This window comes from Lutra lutra, chromosome 6 (genome assembly GCF_902655055.1).
Source record: "Lutra lutra chromosome 6, mLutLut1.2, whole genome shotgun sequence".
NCBI classification, from domain to species: Eukaryota; Metazoa; Chordata; class Mammalia; order Carnivora; family Mustelidae; genus Lutra; species Lutra lutra.
In genome coordinates, this window is record NC_062283.1 from 135,014,204 (window position 1) to 135,036,183 (window position 21,980).

Sequence of the window (21,980 nt, forward strand, 5' to 3'; positions counted from 1 at the left end):
AGCTGTACTGTGCATGATCACTAACACATTGTTCTATATGCCAATAAGTATTTGTAGAATTTTCTACATAGTTCTTTCTCGTAATCACTACCCAGGTCAACTCTTGAGCAGCACGGCCAGATCAACCACTACTTTAACAAAGATATTTAGTATGCTAAACTGAGCTGGTTCTCTAGAATGTGAAAAGATGGGGTATGAGAAACTTTTAAAAAATGGTTGAGGAAGAGGGACAAGAGAGGTCATAGCTCCCACACTCTCAGTTTCCTCTGAAGAGTAAAACAAAAAGAGGATTTTCTGTTTTCTTCTAGAAAACATCATGTGCTACATGCCCTTCAAAAGGAATAAGAAACAAGTTTCAAAGCAGATTAAGGAAAAAAAAAAAACAAACCCCACTGCTGTGTATTTATCAAAAGGTATACTCACATATATTTCCATTTTTCTATATAAGCCATAATTTAGCAGCAAGTTATGGGTCATGCGGATTCTATGAGGTTTCATGGGATGACCCTGTCCATAATAATAATTTCCAATATCACCTAAAATAGAAAAAAGACAAACTGAACAATACAGTTAAGGGAATCTTCACAACAATCTAAATTTACGTATATCCATCATTAGAAGGCACTTACCACCTAAATAAGATTTAAAACCTTAAATGATTTTAGATTTTTCAACCTTCAAACTGTATTAGAAAACCAAAAATACTGTGTACACATTTACATGTGATAACTCCATTAATATGTTTATTTATAAATTAAAGCAAGCAAACTTTTCTGATTTTCAGTTTACCAAAATTTCATATTAACCCTAATAAAATACTCTATAGACACTTACAAAAGTTTTAGTTACTTAAGTTTTAGTTTTTTAGTTACTTTAGTTTTAGTTATATAATTGATAAATTTTTTCATATTTATGAGCAAATTCAGATGCCTAAAGTAAATTCTGAGTTTCACTGTTGCTATTTAAAAATTTTAGAGCAAATATTGTTTCTTGAACATTTACTGGCATCCCAGAAATTTTTTATAGTTGGAATTATGGGGGTTAAAACGTTCTACACATCCATCACAGTCTATAAGAGGAAATTTTTGGCAAATGAAACTTAGATCCTAAATAAAGTTTTGCTCTGGTAAGACACACTCATGACATTTAAGATAGTAAGGATAATTTGTCTCACTCTTCATGATTAAAAGTTATAACTGCCAGCCTATCTTTCTATGACATCTTATATACTAGTGTTTTAAGCCAAATTTTCATCTATCGAATTTCAATGAAATCAATACTTTTAGGTAAAGACCCTGTGTTTTTATAAAATAATATTAAGGAAACCCTTAAAAATATACTGTTTTTTAAATGTAACAAGCACTTTTTGCAACAACCTGTATTAAATTAGAAATTACCATTGTTATTAATTCTAGTCTTTAAATAAGTAATTCCAAGATTTTATCAGGTCAACCGGATTTTAACGGCTTGATATTAATCATTTCAACATAAGTTGATACAAAAGCGAGGTATAAAAAATGTCATCTCCCCACCATCAGGATCAAAAAAAATCTTTCAAAACCCTGCCTAAATACACCCTTTTTTTTTGGTTTAATAGAAACTGAGAACTCAAAAACTGTTTCTCTCTCTTCCATATATTTGATAACAGTCCAGGATGAACATTCCTATTGCATAACCTACCAATTTCTAATTACCATCACTGCTTGAGTTTGTTGGTATACCACTAATTTACTTAATTCTTCATTTCCAACACACACTCTCCTCTGAAAACAATACATACAGTCATTTTAAGGGAAAGCCACCTTTCTCAAAACAAGAGCCAATGACAAGACTAAGACAATACAGACAAGTAGCTAAGCAGGGCTAAGGGGAGGTGCGACATTCCTCTGCCTTTACCGCAGTCCAGAGGCTATGGGTCAAACAAGGACCTGTAGGAGCGTCGGCTGCAAAGCTCCTCTCTACATGGCTGGCACTACACACAGCTCCCTGAAAGCAGCCAGGTTTCAAATTCTTAAGGTATGGAAAGCCCACTAGAATTACAAGGCATCATGTACCCAAGTTAATGCCAGGGAGGTATTTCTGTTATCATCACTACCAGAAGAAATCATAAGAGTTGGAATAAAGAAATGGTCTTCACAGAACTTCCAAATACCTGTGTAAGATTTACTAGTAACAGGGAATGTCTCTAACATCTATTACATTTTAAGACCAAATATTCTAGTTATAGACATACTGAGAATCCAGTGGGAAGCCACAAATAATAGAATATGAAAGATGATAACCTACAGAAGGGAGACTACAGTTGGAATTTCTCAGCAAGCCTGTTTAAAAAAAAAAAAAAAAAGACAACAGCAGTAGTTAACATTTATTGAGTGTTCACGAGAAGATTCTACTCTAAGCACTTTACGTGTATTACCTATTTATCTTCTCAATTAACCCTATGATGTAGGTATTATTACTATTGTTCCTATAGTGAAGAAAGGTGAGATTCAGCTGAGCCAGGTAACACTGCCAAAGTAACCTAACTAGCAAGCCAAAAGAGCTAGATTCAAACACACGCAGAGCAATGCAGATAATCTTAAGGAGTAGATACTAGGAAAGCAATGGTATTTTCAGTCACTAAAAAGAAAGGGAAAGGGAAAGCCTGGTAAGAAAAGGATGCTATATGTAATACAAATCTTTTAATCAAGGTTTAGGATCTTTGTTATTTTAGAGAAAATGAATATAAGAAAACTACCTATTCAATTCATGAAAGTAACTCACTTTTTTTTTATAAATCAACTGAGTCTTCAAATTTTGTACGAATATATATAGCTTTCAATAAGTTTCTCTGCTATAATTAAGGGTCCCAGGCCCATCAAAAATATGTGCATTTCCTAAATGACACGTGTCCACAAGAGGAGCCAAGCCAAAGATAAGTGCTATTTCATTTATCAAGAATTCTCTCAAAATGTAAGGGGGTTATAAAAGAAACCTCTCCCAACATTTTCTGGCTTAATCCCATATCTCAAAATTCTCTACAAGTTGCTCTGTAGCTATCCACTTCTTATTAAATATAAAATTTCTTTTCTTAGTTTAAGAACCTACACATTCCATTCATGATCTAAATGGTTAGTAACAGAAGTTGGATATTGTAAATGTTATCTTGATTTTTATCAAAATACACAAAAATGCATTACCAATGAAGCAAATACATCCAGAAAAATTAGCGCAAGGTGGTTCCTTGAATATAACAAACTTTAACTGTCGATGTGAAGAAGTTACCATAGAGAATTAGGTACCTGCAAAATTTTAGAAATTGCTCACTCTTCAGAAGAAGCTATCAGAATGAAATGGCTACTAAGGTCTATACTCTCTTATCCAAAGTACTTGGGACTAGATGTATTTTAGTTTTTTTTTCCCCCAGGTTTTATAAATGTAGTATGTTACATCTGCTGTATGTCATGTGGTACCCTGGGGTCTGCACAGGGTTCTATAATCAAACATTAATATTTTTGCAGCAAAAGTGTGTGAATATTCACAAATCAGCAGAATAAAAACTATAAATATTAATTCAGATTAAGCTTTTAATTCCAAATGAGTTACAGACTTTTCTTCCCATTTTCAGATAATTCTGAATTTTAAGATTGTAAAATGTGACTTTCCCCTGAAAAGATAAGCAGGCTACAAAAATTATCCAGGAAAAAAAAAAATGAAGCAAGAAAAAGCTATAGTATTATTTTTACCTTCCACACACTACTTACTTAGTCCACTAGTAGCTTAAACACTCTGGCCACTGGCTTCCATAACACCACTGTCCCGGACTGTATTCCTACTGCAGAGCCACTCTGCACCAACCTTTAAATATCAGAAGTTTCTCACGTTCATTCATTCATTTAACAAATTAAGAGACTGTTGTGCGCCACACACTATTAGGTGCTGGATTAGTCAGTGAACAAGCGTGATGCCCTAAAAATCCTCTTCTCTGCAATAAGTCACCTAACTTCAATCTATAAACTTAGAGCAGTTGTCCACCCTTTATTCTGTACCACCCTCAACCACCGCCAGCTCCATTTCTAATCCATCAGCAAGTTCTATCTGTTGTACTCCCAAAACCTCGCCTCAGTGTGCCAATTTCTGTTATCCACAACCATCGTATTCTATGTGGACCAACATGCATTCAGTTCTTGCTTTCTGTCTTCCATTCATCACTCGTCACCATCCTTTCTCCACCAGAGTTCTATTTAAAAATCCTTCAGTTGTTTTCTACTCCCTGAACCAAGTTCAAATCTCTTACTACAAAGTTTTTGTGATCTGGCCCTTTACTTAGCCTAGCATCCCATTGTTCCTCCATGTCTTCCTTTTTGTTTAATGTGTCAAATCCTAACTACGTGGCCTTTGTAGCTGCAGTATCTTACAGGACAACTCTTTTAAGGCTGGCCCATTATTTTCCTTCAGGCCTTCCTTGTCTTGAACACATTACAAAGGCCCCCACTCTTACTATCTAGCATACAGCTTATTTCCTTCTTAGGACTTAAATAATCTTTTGTCTACCTGGCACACAGTAGGGACTTTAAGCCCTACTACTTTCCTCAAAGATAAACCCGAAGTTGATTTCATGACCAAGTATAAACTAACTTATTGAATTAGAGAGGAATAAGTCTTATTAGCCAGTACAAACATCCTTATACTTTTAACTTTTTAAAAAATGTTTTCTTTATTTGAGAGATAGCAAGAGAAAGCACGAGCAGGGGTGGGGGAGAGGGAAAGGCAGGCTCTCTGCTGAGCGGGGAGCCCAATGTGGGACTCGATCCCAGGACCCTGAGCCACAAGGCAGACAGTTGAAGGCAGACAAAATCAACTGACTCACCCAGGTGCTCCTTTATACTTTAACTTCTAAATCTGATCTCATCTGTGTTTCAATGCTATTATCATTCCCTAAGAGGTTACCAGTTCCATCTATTTCCTTAAGCATTTGTCAACTGAAGCATTTACAAGTTTTTGTTAGGAAAAAGAAATAATTACTTGATACTTCTTTTTTGTATCAGTGGAAGGAGTTCCACTCTTGCGTCACCAAAAGGAAGAAGAAAAATCATTAGATGCAAGATGCTGACCTCTTCTTGGACATTAAAACTAGTCAGGATGGTAGAGGATAAGGAGTGGACTGAGGTCAAACAAGGATACTAATCTATTTTCATCTGTAAAACAGACAAAATGCCACTGATCCTACCTGTCTGTAACTCAGATTGGTTGTAAGCAGCAGAGAGTGTTATATAAAAGTGCTCGATCCATCAAGACAAGGTGCAAATCATTTATTTACCAATAATTCAAAAAATCTTTAATTTGTAGTTAGATGGTAGAGATACAGATGTAAGCAAAACAGACTCTGTCCTCAAACTTATATGCTAGTGAAGAGGACAAAATTTTCGTGTTAGAAATAGGATAACAGTACAAGTGGTAAGGAGAAAAGCAATAATCAGCATTAAGGTAACAGGAAAAAAGTCTGATTAGGTGAAATCTGAAGGAAATGAATAGTGAAGTATAGCTGGGGAAGAGGACCCAAATACAAGAAAAGCTGTTTTATTTGAGGATTACACCCTACTATGTTTAAACAATGATGTGTGATTAAGACTACTGGCACAAAGGACTCCGTGCTCAGTGCGGAGTCTACTTGTCCCCCTCTCTCTCTCCTTCCACCCCACTTGCTTGCTCGCACGCTCTCTCTCTCAAATAAATAAAATCTTAAAAATTCTGGTATTTATAACCTGCTGCTGAAAGTCATTCAGCACTCTGATTTGCTGATTACCTATTTTGGAAGAAATATTTTATGGATGATATTTACACTACAGCTAAGAACACAAGCAATTTTATTAGAGGCTATCTACCAAAAGACTTTGGCACCGCTGTTACAAATAAAGGTCTAAGAAAATCTGTCAATTAGTTGGCTGCCAAATAAATTCTTATAATCTCCTAAACTACGGGTATACTGGGAGGCATGATCTTGGTAACTTTTATATTCTTTGAATAGTGTTGAGACTTTTTCACTGCACCACTGGTTTCCAAACATTTTGATGCACCCTATTGAAAGAGGAAAAAACAAAAGCACAGAGCAGTATCTGTACAATTATGTAAATTATGTTTATATACAACCCTATTATATTGTATACATTATAAAACAGGCACTAAATGTGATTGGCCTAAAGCTTAATTCAAAATAAAGTACACTTAACATTTCCAGATAAAATATTATAAATTATTTTTTAATGAAGATTTTGTCTATTTTAATAAATAAATAAATAAATATTTAAATAAATATTTATTTAAATAAAATAAAATAAAAATTTTATTTATTATGTCTTCTTACACGAGAGAAGGAGCAAGGGAAGGGCCAGAGGGAGAGGGATAATCTCTAGCAGATTCTTGTGCTAATAAGCCAGACGCAGGGCTCCATCAAGGCCCTGAGGATCACGACCTGAGCTGAATTCAGGAGTCTGACACTTAAGGGACTACTCCACCCAGGCGCCCCCTAGATAAAATACAATTTTGAGTACTGTAATACGGGACTAACACAGTTGGTTTGCTACTTACATTTAAGTACAGAATTCACATCATTTTATAGTCAGAAGGTATCTCAGACACTAGGCATATCATTTTACAGAGTACCGATAATCATGCAATATATAAAAGATGACCAAGATTTAGAACTAAAATTTAGAAAACTTTATGGGGGTATGGGTTAAATGTCTACAGTAAGAAAAGCGAACTTCTCTTACTTTCCTCAAAGATTTAAGGATACCTCCTCATCCATCAATGCCTGAAGGTTCAGCTGGAACCAGCATTCCAGTCATCTAAAAAGTGTAATACTGAACACTGTTAAAGCACGCAGAGAAGAATCCATGTCTTTAGACATTCCTTTCATTTGCTAAATATTCTGTGTTGCCAAGAGTGTGCCTAATAGTCGCACTAAGCCTAAAGGTAGGACTCCTATGGTTATAGAACCTGCTATTTCATTCCTGTATTTATTTTTCTTTTTCCTTTTATCAAGCGAAAACAAAATAATTTAGTAAGCTAGCAGGTTTTTATTTTACTTTTTTAAAAGATTTTATTTATTTATTTGACAGAAAGTACAGCAGAGGAAGAAGAAGGCAGAGGGAAAAGCAGGCAGGGAGCCAGATGTGGGTGGGACTCCATCCCAGGACCCTGGGATCTTGTACTGAGGGGAAGGCAGCCACTTAACCAACTGAGTCACCCAGGTGCCCTAGGCTAACAGATTTTTAGTTCTAACCCAATCCACACTGTTTACCTCCAAATCTCCGAATTCTTTGGTGCAGAAACTGCTTTACTTACATCTACTCCTCCCCACCCCCGCCAAAAAGAAAAAAATACCACTACCTTTTTAAGAGGACAAAATAGGGGTTTTTTTTCTCTATTTTTTTTTTAATTTTATTTTTTTTATAAACATATATTTTTATCCCCAGGGGTACAGGTCTGTGAATCGCCAGGTTTACACACTTCATAGCACTCATCATAGCACACACCCTCCCCAATGTCCATAATAGGGTTTTTTAAGTAATGAAAATGTAAGCTTTTAGAATTGTTCAAAGTTTAGTATATATACTATCACATACTAATAATTGGCATAATGATACCCAACCCATTTAATAATTTCTACAAAACAGTTTTATTAGCCCCCCAAAACCCAAAGAATAGTCCAAATGAAAGCAACTAAAAATTCCATTCTGAAAATGAGGCATGAGCCTTAGACAAAAGGCATATAACCTAATGAAAGATTCCCAAAGAAATCCAATGAAAGATTTACTGCTGGCCATCAATAAAGCATCTGAATGGTCTAGAATAAAGTATTAAGTGACAATCACTGGACTTGGATATTTCCACTCTACCTATCAAGTCCATTTCCTGCCCTAGGCATTCCAGTCCCTCAGCAAAGGCTCATCATAGAGAGGCCCAGAAACAAACAGCTATTCATAAAACTGCTACTGAAGTGTACCCCTGGGTTCTACAATTCAAGTCTGGTAACAAGAAGTTATAAGCAGCTTACGTCATCAGAGCCTATCACCATCAATAGCAACCAACAGCTGTAGGAAGAGCCCTAGCACCAGCCTCCCCAACTTTTTAAACCTTTCTCTTTTACCCCAACCCGACAAGAACAAGTCTCTAAACATTAGGAACAGCATCTTTTTAAAAAATTAACTCAAACATACAGTTATTTACTTTTCAATTTGGTCAGGGAATGCAGGGATTGGATTTTACCATTGTCTCAAAATATGCATGAGAACTTAAAAGAATGACTTTACCAAATATAATTCATATTAAATCAAAATGTACTCTTTAGTCCTCCAGGATGGCATAATTGCGATTTGTATTACACATATACGTAGTGCTCTCAAAAGATATTTTAAAAATATAGCTGTTAACGATTTAGTACCGCCATTAAATACCAAACAATTCAGATTTCTTCTGTATGATTTTAAGTTCTTCCACAAATGACACAGGTGCTCATTTTATAGTCTGGCATTAAAAGATTCATCTTTGTTAGCTGAAGTAATATGGTATGGCCATTTTCAAATTAAAATCAGACTTACTCTGACCTAGACCTCTAAGGTCTTTCCACCTAAGGTTTTGTAATATAGAGATAATACACCATATGCAGGAAACATCTTCCAAAATGGATATTGCTTCAAACAGACCAAATAGGACTTGCAGATCACTGAGCCTTAGGTTCTTAGAAAAATATTCGAAATCCTTCTCTCGAGAGTAACCCAGTAAGAACTATTTACCAAATTAATGTCTTTGAGAAATCTGCAAGAACAGGTTACTACTGCATTTCCACAGGAAACAGGATTCAAGAGATTTAATGTTACTGCTCAGAGAACCCCTAGAATTACATTATCTTTCATAATTTCTGCACCGCAAGCTCGAGCTTACCTGATTATTCAGTACTGCTGCATTACTCCTTAAAGTTTTCCTACACCAAAACTCCCAACACCTAGAAACAGCTTTCACAAACAAGATGCCCACGCTCTCCTAAACCTCCAAAGTAGGGTCCATTTCCTGATCGAACAAAGAGCAACAAAGAAGTGGGTGGTAACCGCCTCTCACAGAGGCAAGCCAGAACCCATCCAGTCTGATCTGCAACACAAGCAGTAACAGCTCCATGTTTCCCTAACACCGTCACATTTCCCGCGAAGACTAACTACCTCAAACTCAAAAACCCCATTTTTTATCGAGGAAGTGAAGCCTTTTCATTTGAATCCTGAGAAAGTGGCGCTCAAAGAACCCGGCGAACAAAGGAGAGTGATGGAGCCCGGGCGAAACGGCAGAGTCAGTGTGTCCCAAGGCGGACGTAGGCCCCCACCCTTGGTAACTACTCGCCGGGACCGATCCGGTCGAAGGGTCCCGGCTGAAGCGGGAGGCGGAGAAAGGAGCAGAGGCAGCCGGCCAGCCCGAGACCGAGAGGAAGGGAGGGGCGGGGCGGGAGCGAGCGGTGACGGGGCGGGGGAGGGGGAAGAGGGGGCTGGGGGCGGGGCTCTCGCGGCCGCGGGGCTTTGTGTGAAGTCCCGGCCGAGGTATATATTTTGATTCGGGGGGGGGAGGGGTCGGAGCCGAAGCAGGGCACCCCACACCTCAGCCCCCGCAAGTGGCAAGCAAAGAGAGAGGGCAGGCCATCCCCTTGGCCACCTCCACGAAGACGGGGTAGGCCGGCACCGTCCCACAGGCGGTCGCCTGCGGGGCGGCGGACCGTACTGCAGAAGGGAGAGCTGCAGGAGAGAAAAGGGGGCGTCCACCTGGCTCCCGCCGCAGAACCCGCGGGGGCCGCTCGCCGCGGAGGGGCTCCCCCTGATGGCGTCGGGTCGGGAATGGGTTAAGATGCGGCCAGACGCAGGTCCCTCCTCCTTCCCACCCCTCCGCACCGGCGCCCACTCGCGTCGGCGGCCGCGGAACCCGGCGCGGCTTCGGGCCTGGATCCCCAGCCCTGCCCACCAAGCCTCCTGCTGGCCGGGCCTCTCACCATCATAGTAGTAGCAGACTTTCTTCTTGCCGCCTCCCTGACTGTACGCCATGGGCTCCCCGGCCACCGCCGCCTCCCGGCTCCGGCTCCTCCTCCTGCTGCTGCTGCCGCCGCGGCTCGGCGGGGAGAGAAAAGGGCTGGAGTGAAGGTGGGGGTGGCAGTCCCGCAGGGAAGGGCTGGCCGGAGGGAGGAGAGTAGGGGACGCCGGGAGGACTCGGTACCGCCCGGCCGAGGGGCCGAGAGCTCGGAGCGGGGGGTGGCAGCGGCGCCAACTCGCGACACTGGGGAGGGGGAGGGGGCAGCCAAACCACCTCCGGAGGCCGAGGGGAGGTGGGACGTGTCCACTGTGGCCTTTACAGGGGACAAAGGGGTCCGACTAGAGAAAGAAGTCTCTTCAGTCTTGAGATAAGAGGCTTTCTGTCGATTAGCACTTGCAGAGGGCGACGCCAATTGCAGTCGTGAAACGAAAAAAACGGTTAGTCTGTTGCTTCGCAAGTAGATAGAAGGAGCGCAGAGCCGAGTGAACGCTTCCCCCCCTCGATCTTCGCGCGGTGGTTGCGCCTATCCGGAGCCTGCGCAGTGGCGTCTTCCCAACCGTAGCCTTGGCCGCCTAGACCCCCTCCGCGTCGTCCCACGCCGCTCCCCTCCCCCACTGTCGCGAAGCTCCCGCCCGAGCGGACCACGTGCCACAAACCGGGCGGGGAGAGACCACTACTGCACCCCTTCCGGCCTCTTCGAACGCGCTAGCGTGCAGCCCCCGGTCCCTGGGCCGGGTCGCTTCAGGTTTCTCGTTTGTTCGTTTGTTCTTTCATTTTTTTGCTGGTAATTGCTCCGAGATTCTGACCTGTTAAGGGGACCTATTACAGATAAGGAGTTGTAGAGTGTACTGCCTGGGTTTGATATTTATAGAACGCATTTGCATTGGGGCGTAAAGCGCCATTCTGAGCATTTGCACTTACAGTATTTTCATTGATATCTATATATGGTAGATACCTGGTAATTCACTTAAGACTCCCAAACTCTGGGATGTGTTATTTCTATTACTTCTTTATAAATGGGAGCAGATTAAGGAACCTGGTCCTCTCAACTGTTGAGAATCTGGGGTTTGAATTCACTCAGTCTTTCCCCCAAATCCACACACCCTTTCTCCATTGCACTACTGCTGCTGGCTGGAGACTGGAAGATTGGAGCAGAAAGCTAAAAGAAAGCATTTCAAAACTCATGGAAGTTAAAAATACCTGGGTCTGATCAAGTCAACAAATATTTATCAAGCACCTATTCCAAGCCAAACACATTGCATGTGAAGGGTGGGGGTACTGACAGCTTGCAATATAGTACTCTTATCCCAACTATACCTTTTATAATTTTTCCTAAATAGCCAAATACACACTCTCTTCCATACCCATCCAAAAAAAAGAAAAAAGGAGGGGGGAAGTCTTCTTGAAGCAGGAAGCAGGAGCTTTTGGAGCCACTACCAAAAATGTCTTCTTTATTTTGCTATTTGACTTCAAAATCCCCAAGGTATTTATAGTTAAAGCAGCAATTTTCTTGGATCTCACCCCAAGAGGGTTAGGTCTGAAGTAACCTCTTTTCCCACCCCCCTCCTGCCAGGTCTTTTAACAAGCACCCCATGTAACTGATAATGGTTGGTACCAGAGCAGTAGTGTGAGAAACACTGGCTTAAAGTTAATTAGGAGGTATTGACTTCCACAGTTTTACTCTATAAAGTCCCAAATCAACTTGGTAGATTCTCAGAAGAAACTAATATTCTCAGAACCAACACAGTGAAGTCTGAAATGAGACTTTATTTACTTCAGGAAAATTTCCCAGCCTCTGGGTACCACTCTACCGCCAGGTCTGTTTTTTTGTCCTTCACGTTGTCTGTCCTTGGGACTCGTACCACTGTAGCTCAACACCATGTTAAGGTTGCTCACAACTCCTCTGAACTTCTCATTAGAATAGTTTAGCAAGAGGAGGGACTATGTCTGTCTTGGATATAATTGTATCTCTATGCCTATGACATGGGACAAGTCCCTTAAACTTTTTTTGGTCTGAATTGTCTTATATGTAAAATGAGGCAGTATTGTTTGAAGAATATTTTCTCATATGAATATTGAGTGGCTCAAAATATGGAATTGTTTTTAAACAATGAAAAACCATGGAAATGTATGGAATTATTATGATTATTGTCACAATATTAGTAATAATAATTATTGTTTGCATCCACAGTAGCTAACCTTGAACATGTGAGAAGGGCCTGGGCATATTTTGATTGTTGAGGAACTTGTCATTTATTATTTAATAATTTTACTTATTTTTTTAAATATTTATTTTTTTTGCCAGAGACAGAAAGTACAAGCAGGGGGAGGGGCAGAGGGAGAGGGAAAAACAGGCTCCCTGCTGAGCAGGACTCTGTCCCAGGTCCCTGGGATCCTGACCTGAGCCGAAGGCAGCAGTTGCTTAATGACTGAGCCATCCAGGCGCCCTTATTTAATAATTTTAAACTATTAGATGCAATTATTTTACCCTTAGAAACTGACATTAGGGAAGGATATCAGGCCAAGAGAATTATGTGCCGAAACATCTATAATGAACTTTAGATTATCAGAGCTAACATACAGTTCTTGAAACCGAATGAAAAGTTCTGATTTCATTTACCATATTCAGACTCATCTCTATCAACCCTTTTTACCATTAGATAAAAGAGTTTTAGACAGTATACAGGGGAAGGGAACAAGTTGAGAACATGTTAATTCACAGAATGCATAATTGAGGATTGTCTTTATTCTTAAACAATTTTCCTTCTCCGTCTATATGAGTTTATAATCTCGAAGATGTTTAGTGCTTTGGGATTATTCAGTGAAAGGATCTGTTAAACATAAATGGGTTATTTAGACTGTATAGAACTGACTATTTAGAAACTATTTAGAAACCGATTGCCTCAGCTTATGCTAAAAATGAAACCCTGATACTAACTGTAGCAGATAGTCTAATTTTTAGTTACTATAAAGGAATTGTTCATAGTAGCTTGTTTCTACCTAAAGAAACTTAGGTTTCTTGGTGTTAAATTCGATGTAGCAATTCCATAAGGTAATACAGAAGGTGGAGAAGTATAATAACTAACACTAGGGTATTGTCACAAGCTAAACCAGCCTCAAGCTGAATTCTGATTTCCTCAGAAGTGTGATTCCTATTTTTACCCAGTACTATAAGCCATAAATCAGTCATCTGAACAGTAGCACCGAACAAAGATTACAGTGCTATTTGAACTGTGCATTTGTGTAATAAAATTTAAAACTTCCAAATTTTATTAAAAACACATTTTTGGGGGCGCCTGGGTGGCTCAGTGGGCTAAGGCCTCTGCCTTCGGCTCAGGTTGTGATCTCGGGTTTCTGGGATCAAGTCCCACATTGGGCTCCCTAGTCAGCAGGGAGACTGCTTCCTCCCTCTCTCTGCCTAACTGTCTGCCTGCTTGTGATCTCTCTCTCTGTGTCAAATAAATAAATAAAATATTTCAAAAAAACCATATTTTTGGTTTTTTGTTTTTTAAGATTTATTTATTTGAGAGAGAATGTGCGTGCCCATGATGGGTGGGGGGAGGAGGTAGGAGGTAGTGGGTAGGGGGAGAGGGAGAGGGAATCTTAAGCAGACTCTTCTGACCTGAGCCGAAATCAAGAGTGAGACCCTTAATTGACTGAGCCACCCAGGAGCCCTAAAAACTTATTTTTGAATCATAGCTTATTTGCTGAATTATTCAGTTGCATTGAACTTTTCAACTAACCCCTGTTAGCCTGTTAACCGATCAATGCTTTGTTCCTGTCCCTTAAAACAAAGTATTACTTTGATCCACTTAAACAAATTTTCTAGTAAAATTCTAGACCATTTTGTGTCTGGGAAAGATCTACGTGCTGGTGTCTCCCAGTCACCCTGCATGTGTATCTTAATTCTTCATTTTTTCTATGTCAAATTTTTTAACTTTCCTTCAAATGTGATAATTACTTCTTTCAACTGAGCACCAGCATTCTATAAATGGGGGAGGAGTATGCTTGTTGGGACCAGCAGGTGGAAAGCCAAATGATGAAGATGGTGAAGCAGGAGGATAGGGACCTATGTCCTTGCAGACCTCATTTATGTCTGTACTAGACCTGTACTGTCCACCTATGGACTTCTGGTTACCTGCAGGGGGAAAAAGAACCCAATTCAAAACAAATATTTGGTTAAACCATTGTAGTCAATATTTTGTTAAATGCAGTTGAGTACAACCCTACCTCATGTGAAATAGGAATTAGAGATTAGTGGCTTCTGGTAATTTCCACTAAGAAATTACAGATCTCTGTTGAGAGCTAGCTTTCTGTGGGTGTTTGAATGTCTTGAGAGTGGAGGTACTAAATGTCCTTCTTTCCAAACGGTCTATTCAAAGTGTTTGTATAGAGGACAGCTTTGGAAGATAGAGAAAATGGCTTCTTCTGGAGCAAAGGTAGGGCTTGCTTACTATCCATTATAAAAGATTCAAGTTCTCTGAATTCAGGATTCATCTCTTACAATGCAATGCACAACAAGATAGGAACTGAGGCTTAATACTTATATAATACTTATAATAATACTTATACTCTGGTCACTGCTGTGGTTGTGAATAATAAATTATCTTTGTCTTTAGCACAGGAGTCTTATGCCTTATACTAGCATCTATGAAACTGTGGTTGGCTAGCTTGTTAGCTTGCAAATAGGGTAAAATCTCAGAACTTTCTCATTTCTTTAGTTTTTGGTGATGAGGTTAGGATGCTGAGAAAGACATAACTTTCTAAAAATGGAAAGATAAGAGCCTTGTCAACCAATGGAAGTTGAGGGAAGTCCATGGGAACCGGTGGCAAACATCTGACCATGTTGTATAATCAACTGGGAATTAAATGGCCCTACAGTGTATTGCCTTTTAATGAGGAGGAAAACAAGGTATTTCAGGCTGAATACCAGGAAATAGGGTTGCTGCTGCTGCTGCTGCTGCTGCTGTTGTTGTTTTTAAAGATTTGTTTATTTTAAGGGGGGAGAGGGGCAGTGGGAGAGGGAGAGAGAATCTCAAGCAGACTCCGGAGATGTGGGGCTCAATCTTACAACCCTAAAATCATGACCTGAGATAAAACCAGGAGTCAGACGCTTAAGTGACTGCACCACCCAGGAACACCAATCAGGAAGTAGGTTTACAGACAGATGGCTGGACAGTATCCTTCTTGTGTAACTTTCCTCCTGGCGGGGGTACTTCTTCACCATGTCAGAGACACTGTCAACCTGACCTGTCCTTGGAGACATAGGGTGATCTTGCTAGGGATCCCCAACAACTGTAATCAACATTTTCTTTCTGGGGATACCCTATTCACTCCCAGGACTGTACTTACAATATGGAAGCCAGGCATTAATTTTACTGCTTCCAAGATCACAGTAACGTGCACCCTAGCTGTAGTCATAAGAGATTTTCAAGTATTTAGGGACGCACCAATAGATTGCATAGGCTCCAGATGACAGTGGAGATCTCTCCAAAACAGAGCCACCCTTAGTTACTTGGAGGAACTCCCCAGAGGAATAACAGACTCATTTATGTGCACTCTGTTATCCTGATGATGTGAGTCAGTCGGTTAGAAAAGATGGTAAGAAATCTGTCCCTGAGTTTAGCTAGAGTGATCAGTGATGCCACCTGAGCCTTAGAAGGCAGGTCTGCCTCAACTCACTGGCCAGAGTTGTTCTAGATACTAGAATTGCTCTAGAAGGCAGATTTTGGACCATCCTCAATACATCAGCTGAACTTGGATTAATGCCTCGGAGCAGACAGGAAGGTCAAATCAGAGCCATAAGGAGAAAGCCAGTGGCCTTCTAAGGTAGGTGCTGATGGCATATGAGATCTCAGGAACTCAGGACATGATTGAGGTCAATATGACAGATTAGTCTCATCCTGCCACTTGGCTATTGGTGACAGGGCCTTAATTACATGCTGTATGAGACAAATTGAATGAAGCCTCTGCCAGTCAGATTAATCAGAGTGGTCAGGGTTGTATATTCATGTGAAAATGTCAGTTCTCTGAAGAACTCGTGGGGCGGATTGTTAGAAGAGGCTGGCCCCTGCACGTTCTTGGCGAGTGTCCCACACGTTCTTGCTGAATATGCTAGATGGCCAGGCTTCTCTGTCTCCTGAGACTGGGCAGTTTCTAAAGCTAGTCGCAATGGATGCCTAACTAGGATGGTGACCATAAGTGTGTCAGTAGTAACGACTCACTCTCAGGGTAGAAGAGACTGGCTTCTGGTTGCATGCTAAGAAATCTGGGCCCTTAGTTGTGGGTTTCTTTTTTGCTGTACAACCCACTGTATGTGCACATTGTCCTCTGGGTCCACTATGTGTTTTTTCTGGGACTTAGGGGGGCAAAAGCAACAGATACCAGTTGATGTTGCAGCTCATGCAACTTGATGCTCATGCAGCTTACTGTGCTGTGGGAAGTGAAGTACTTTGGGTCAAATCCAGGAATCTCCTGAGGTAGCCAGAGTCTGTGAAACTAACGAGTTAACTTAATTAGCTTGCAAGAGGGGATAAAATCTCCATGGCTCCGGAGTTTGTGACCAATATGAAGTGTTGTTAGCACTGAGAAATGTTTCCTTACACTGTGAACCCACAGATATATCCAGCTTAGGGTGAATTCTAGATTCTTCTTTGCCATCTTGAGGGAGAAATGTGAAAATTCCTGGAAAACTGCATATTAGATCCAGATGAGTTTAATTGGGAAACTGCATCCGATTGGTAGTTAGCAGAGGAAAACTGATACACTTTTATCCCATTTGTGCTAATGTGAATACAAGGAAGTTGAGGTATTAAACAAAAGCACTTAAATAGAACCACAAATTATTAAAAATTCAGTATCTTTTTAACTATGAACCTGGACAGGGAATGCTGACAATCTAGAACAGATATTATGTAGGAGCAGTGAAGGTTAGATTATGCCAACTTTCTCTCCACCTTCTCTCGCTCTTTTCTAACTGACCTTTTTTTTTTTTTTTTCTAGTTCCATTGAGCTATAGTGGACCTATGACCTTTTTCATCCAAACTTTACATTGCCGTGCCCCAAGAGATTACCACACTTCCCTTAACATCGCAGTGACCTCCACCTGAGTGGGCATAATGGCAGAGACTGCATTTGTGCTTTCCTTTTCTCTACAGTGAGGTCTCATTTTCTGAAGCATTAAACTATTCCTATAGATTCTGGTCTTAGTTGACCTAGTGGGAGATTTGCTTCATAGGATGTTCACAGTTGATGGCCTGGTACCAAATTTTGCCACCTTGCTTTACAGGAATAAGTTGATACTAGATTTATAGTTTTTCTGTTGATATAATACATATTTACATTTGTTGGTATATTGATATGTTAAAAAAATTTATCAGACAAAACTTTAAAAACAGGATGTTAAGGCTTGGTTTTTGGTGTTTTGGTTTGTTGTTTTTTTTTTTCTTCTTCTTTTCCCTCCATCGGTTGCTTTATAATTTGCTCTTATTGCATTTCATTTGTGATGGTATGTTAATTAGCCAAACACATTTTCATTTTTCTTAAGCTTAAGCAACTAGTATTTATATGAGGTTTGGCTCAAGAAAATATTTTGCTTAAAAATAAGACAAATAATATCTAAATTCACATAGCATTTTCCTAACCCTTCATCCCTAACTCTCCCTTTTATCCTCCACCATGCCATGTGCAATTTATATCTTAGCATCTGTATTTTTTTCTTATTCATGCTTATCTCTCTTTACAAAATTGTAAGATACTTCAGGGCATGTGTATTAGTTTACTAGAGCTGCCATAACAAGATACCATGGACTGAATGGCTTAAACAATAGAAATTTATTTTCTCACAGTTTTGGAGGGTAGAAGTCCAAGATTAAGATGTTGGTAGGTTTGGTTTCTTCGAAGCCTCTCTCTTTGGCTTGCAGATGGCTTCCTTCTTGCTGTGTCCTCACATGATCATCCTTTTGTTTTGTCTATGTCCTAACATACTCTTCTTTTGTAAGGACACCAGTCATATTGGATTAGGACCAAACCTAACAGCCCCATTTTAACTCAGTCACCTCTCTAAAGGCCCTAGCTCCAAATACAGTTGCATTTAGAATTTCTAGGAGTTAGGGCTTCAGAATTTTGAGGGAATACAAGTCAGTGCACAACAGGAGGGAATCTTGTCTTATATGTCTGCAGATTTTGAATAACTGATGTAAATGCACACACCATTATGTTCTAAAATTAATCCAGGCTTTGTAGTGCATCAGAATACCCCCACTTATGCTGTAACTACTCTATAAAATATATCAAAACAATTTACTTTGAAATTTCCTAGACAAGGGGATTACAAGGGTGAGGGTTCTTTGTTGCCACTTCTGATTACACTAAACAAAAAGAAATGCATTAGAAGGGTACAGGTGGTTCACAAAGTTGGTGGGAAAGCCAAAGGACGGCTTGAAAAATTGACAGGAATCAACCAGTAAGACAGATGATGAAACATAGCTAAATATCTTCATGAGAGGGGTCTGGTTACGTTGTTGCTTCCTCAGTGGGCATTGGCAACTGTCATTGCTACCATCACCAATACCAGCTCAAGACCTTGGAGTCAGCTGCCACTGTCATGCCAGGGTCATGCATTTTCTCTGCCTTCTCTGTGTGTTTACTTCTACACAAAAGTCGTGAGGAGGAGCATCCAGTAAATGGCTTTTAGGTTATATGCTCTAGCTGTCAGGAATCAATGGGAGCCAAGTGTGTCATTTCAGTAGAAGATGAGAATTTGGCTTCCATAATGCATGAGTGGCAGACTGCCCAAACATAAGAAGAAAGTCAAAATACTAGTCACCCCAAAAGTGTCCACCTCAGATGTTAGCCTTTTGATACAACTAACTCTGATGGTTTTCTCTTATCCTGAAGGTCTTCCTTTCTTTTCATAAAATAACTTGGAAAACTTAATTTTCCTTATATTCAATGAGAAACTAAGCCATTTGTTTAGGAACTAAAGAAAAATTACTGTTTATCTCAGGCATCAGATCTAACTTTTGTCATTGTGATGGTTAATTTTGTGTGTCACTTTGGCTGGACATAGTGCTTAGAGATGTGGCCCAAAAATATTCTGGATGTTTCTGAATGCTGGTTAGTTTTACATGTCAATTTAATTGGGCCACAGGGTGCCCAGATATTTGGTTAAACATTATTTTGGATCTTTCTGTGAGGGTGTTTCTAGATGGGATTAACATTTGAATCAGTCAGCTGAGGAAAGCAGATTGCCCTCTATAATGTGGGTGGGCCTCATCCAATCAGTTGAAGTTTCTAAATGGCAGTAAAGACTGACTTCCTCCTGAGCAAGGGAAATTCTGCCTGCAGATGGCCTTCAGACTTGAGCTGCAGTATTGACTCCTCCTGCGTCTTTAGCCTGATGGCCTTTGGACTTGAAATACAGCATCAACTCTTCCCTAGGTCTCCAGCCTGCTGACCCACCCTGCAGATTTGGGGCATGCCAGCCTCCATGATTGCAGGAGCTAATTTCTCAAAATAAGTCTCTGTTTATAGATACACACATCTTATTCATTCTGTTTCTCTGGAGAACCCTGACTAATAAAATCATAAAGATAGAATGAGTCCTATGTCACTGAAGAATAAGCTGTGTGTTGCATCACTGAAATCTGGCCGGCCACAACTCTCTTATGTTGATGCTTTATGTTGATGTTTAAGCTATTAGGACACCAATAGAAACTAAAGAAGAAAATAACCGAATAGATAATTCAGTTTTTGTATTTTGCTGAGTTTCCCTCTACACTGTATTTCCAAGTACTTTCCAAGTACTTATAACAGGCAATAAAGATTTTTGCTACTTCCAATGGAAAAATTATTCATCTTTATAATAAAGATTTATCAGAATTTAGCTTAGCTCGTTTTGTTCTATTAAATACATTTTCCCCACTAAATTATTTCCTTAATTACTTACTGCTTTCTGTTACATTACTTGCAAACACTCATTGGCTAGGTAGAATGGAAGCTGGGTTAATTATTTACCTTGCTTTTATTTCCTCATTTAATTATTATTCTACTAAAATTTTAAGATAATAGGAAATAACTTAAAATTACAGATTCCCCAAAAGTTAATTTGCAAATTGAACTTCGATATATTAAAATTGTATATTAAATAATTAAAAAGTAAATATGATGGCATTTTCGGATTATAAAAGTACTTGCCCTAGGAGCTTAGTTGGCACATAGCAAAATTCTAGTAAATTTTTTTTTAAAGTTGTATTTATTTATTTGATAGAGATCACAAGTAGGCAGAGAGGCAGGCAGAGAAAGAGGGGAAAGCAGGTTCCCTGCTGAGCAGAAAGCCTGATATGGGGGTTCCCCGCTGAGCAGAGAGCCCGATATGGGGCACGATCCTACAACCCTAGGATCACAACCTGAGCGGAAGGCAGAGGCTTTAACCCACTGAGCTACCCAGGCGCCCCCCTAGTAAATTTTTCCTTCCCTCTTTGTTCCTTCCTCCTCTCTTTCTTTTTCTTTCTGAATTATCTATTCTTTCAAGGCTGTTTTGCTAATATCATGGTTATGATCCTAGAATGATTTCTATAATGTGAATTTTTGTGCATTTTATGAATTTTGATCCCTAAAAATTTGGAAGTATTCTACTGGAAAAAAAATGTTGAAGCCATTTATGTAATATGATTATTCTACTTTTCAAGTCAAAGATATTTAATGACAACTTCATAATTTTCTGATTAGTGTTCATGTTAGAAAAAAGAACTGGGGGCGCCTGGGTGGCTCAGAGGGTTAAAGCCTCTGCCTTGGGCTCAGGTCATGATCCCAGGGTCCTGGGATCGAGCCCCGTATCGGGCTCTCTGGTCAGCAGAGAGCCTGCTTCCTCCTCTCTCTCTGCCTGCCTCTCTGCCTACTTGTGATCTCTGTCTGTCCAATAAATAAATAAAATCTTTAAAAAAAAAAAAAAAAGAAAGAAAGAAAAAAGAACTGTGCTATTGATAATAATCATAATATAAAGTCCCTGGGATGTATGACCATCCTTTCTTGTCAGCACAATTACAATTTATCCCCTTCTTCCTTCCTTCCGTTCTCTTTCTTTCTTTCTTTCTCTTTCTTTCTTTCTTTCTTTCTTTCTTCCTTTCTAAGATTTTATTTATTTATTTGAGAGAGAGAGAGAGAGCACAAGCAGGGGAAGAGGCCGAGTGAGAAGCAGGGTCCCCGCTGAGCTGGGAGCCCAAAGTGGACTCCATCCCAGGACCTGCAGATCATGACCTAAGCCAAAGGCAGGTGCTTAACCGACTATGCCACCCAGATCCCCCAGCACAGTTACAATTTCTTATTGACCAAATCACTTTGTACAAATTAACCAGGTAAAGGAGTGAAGCCTGACACCTACCTGTTGTGAAACTGACTGCCTCCAGGCCCCATGCTAGTTTGAAAGGGATTAGCACTTGCAACTAAAGTTGATGCATTAAACTTTGAATTATATAGAATTTAAGCTTTGTTTTACATGTAGTTCTAAAGAAAAATAAGAAAATGTAAATAGGCCAAAAAAAGTCATCTATCATTCATCTCTTTGTGGCCTGAAATAGCCTTTTATAACATTTTGTTGTATATACTGTCCTACTTTATAAATGCACATAAAGCTATGTAAGCAGGAAGAAAATACATTATAAAACGAAAATAGTTTTATCAAATAAAACTGTTGATATACTGTTTTATACATGTATACTGTTTTAAACTTACCTTTTCCTCTCAGTAATACATTTGCATATAAGTAAATGGCAAAGCTATTTCATGAATAAAGTAAGATTTGTTTAACCACATCTCCATTAGATTTTTTAAAAGCTCTGGCTCTTATAAAACTGTGCCTTCTTTAAATCTATTATAATGGATCTTTATACATTTGCTCAGTATTTACATTAAAGAGCTTTTGATATATGGTT

General features: G+C 39.6%; 1 protein-coding gene across 1 annotated transcript in view; it reads right to left on the reverse strand.

The window, feature by feature from the left end:
• Nucleotides 1-10,316, reverse strand: part of HDAC2 (histone deacetylase 2) — a 30,375-nt gene extending 20,059 nt beyond the window's left edge. Inside the window, exons 1-2 of the mRNA XM_047733844.1 lie at nt 10,010-10,316; nt 424-536 (exon numbers count right to left, since the gene is read on the reverse strand). Coding sequence (XP_047589800.1) covers nt 424-536; nt 10,010-10,061 — 165 coding nt within the window. The 5' untranslated portion in view covers nt 10,062-10,316. The remainder of the gene's footprint in view (nt 1-423; nt 537-10,009) is intronic.
• Between the last annotated feature and the right edge of the window lie 11,664 nt (nt 10,317-21,980).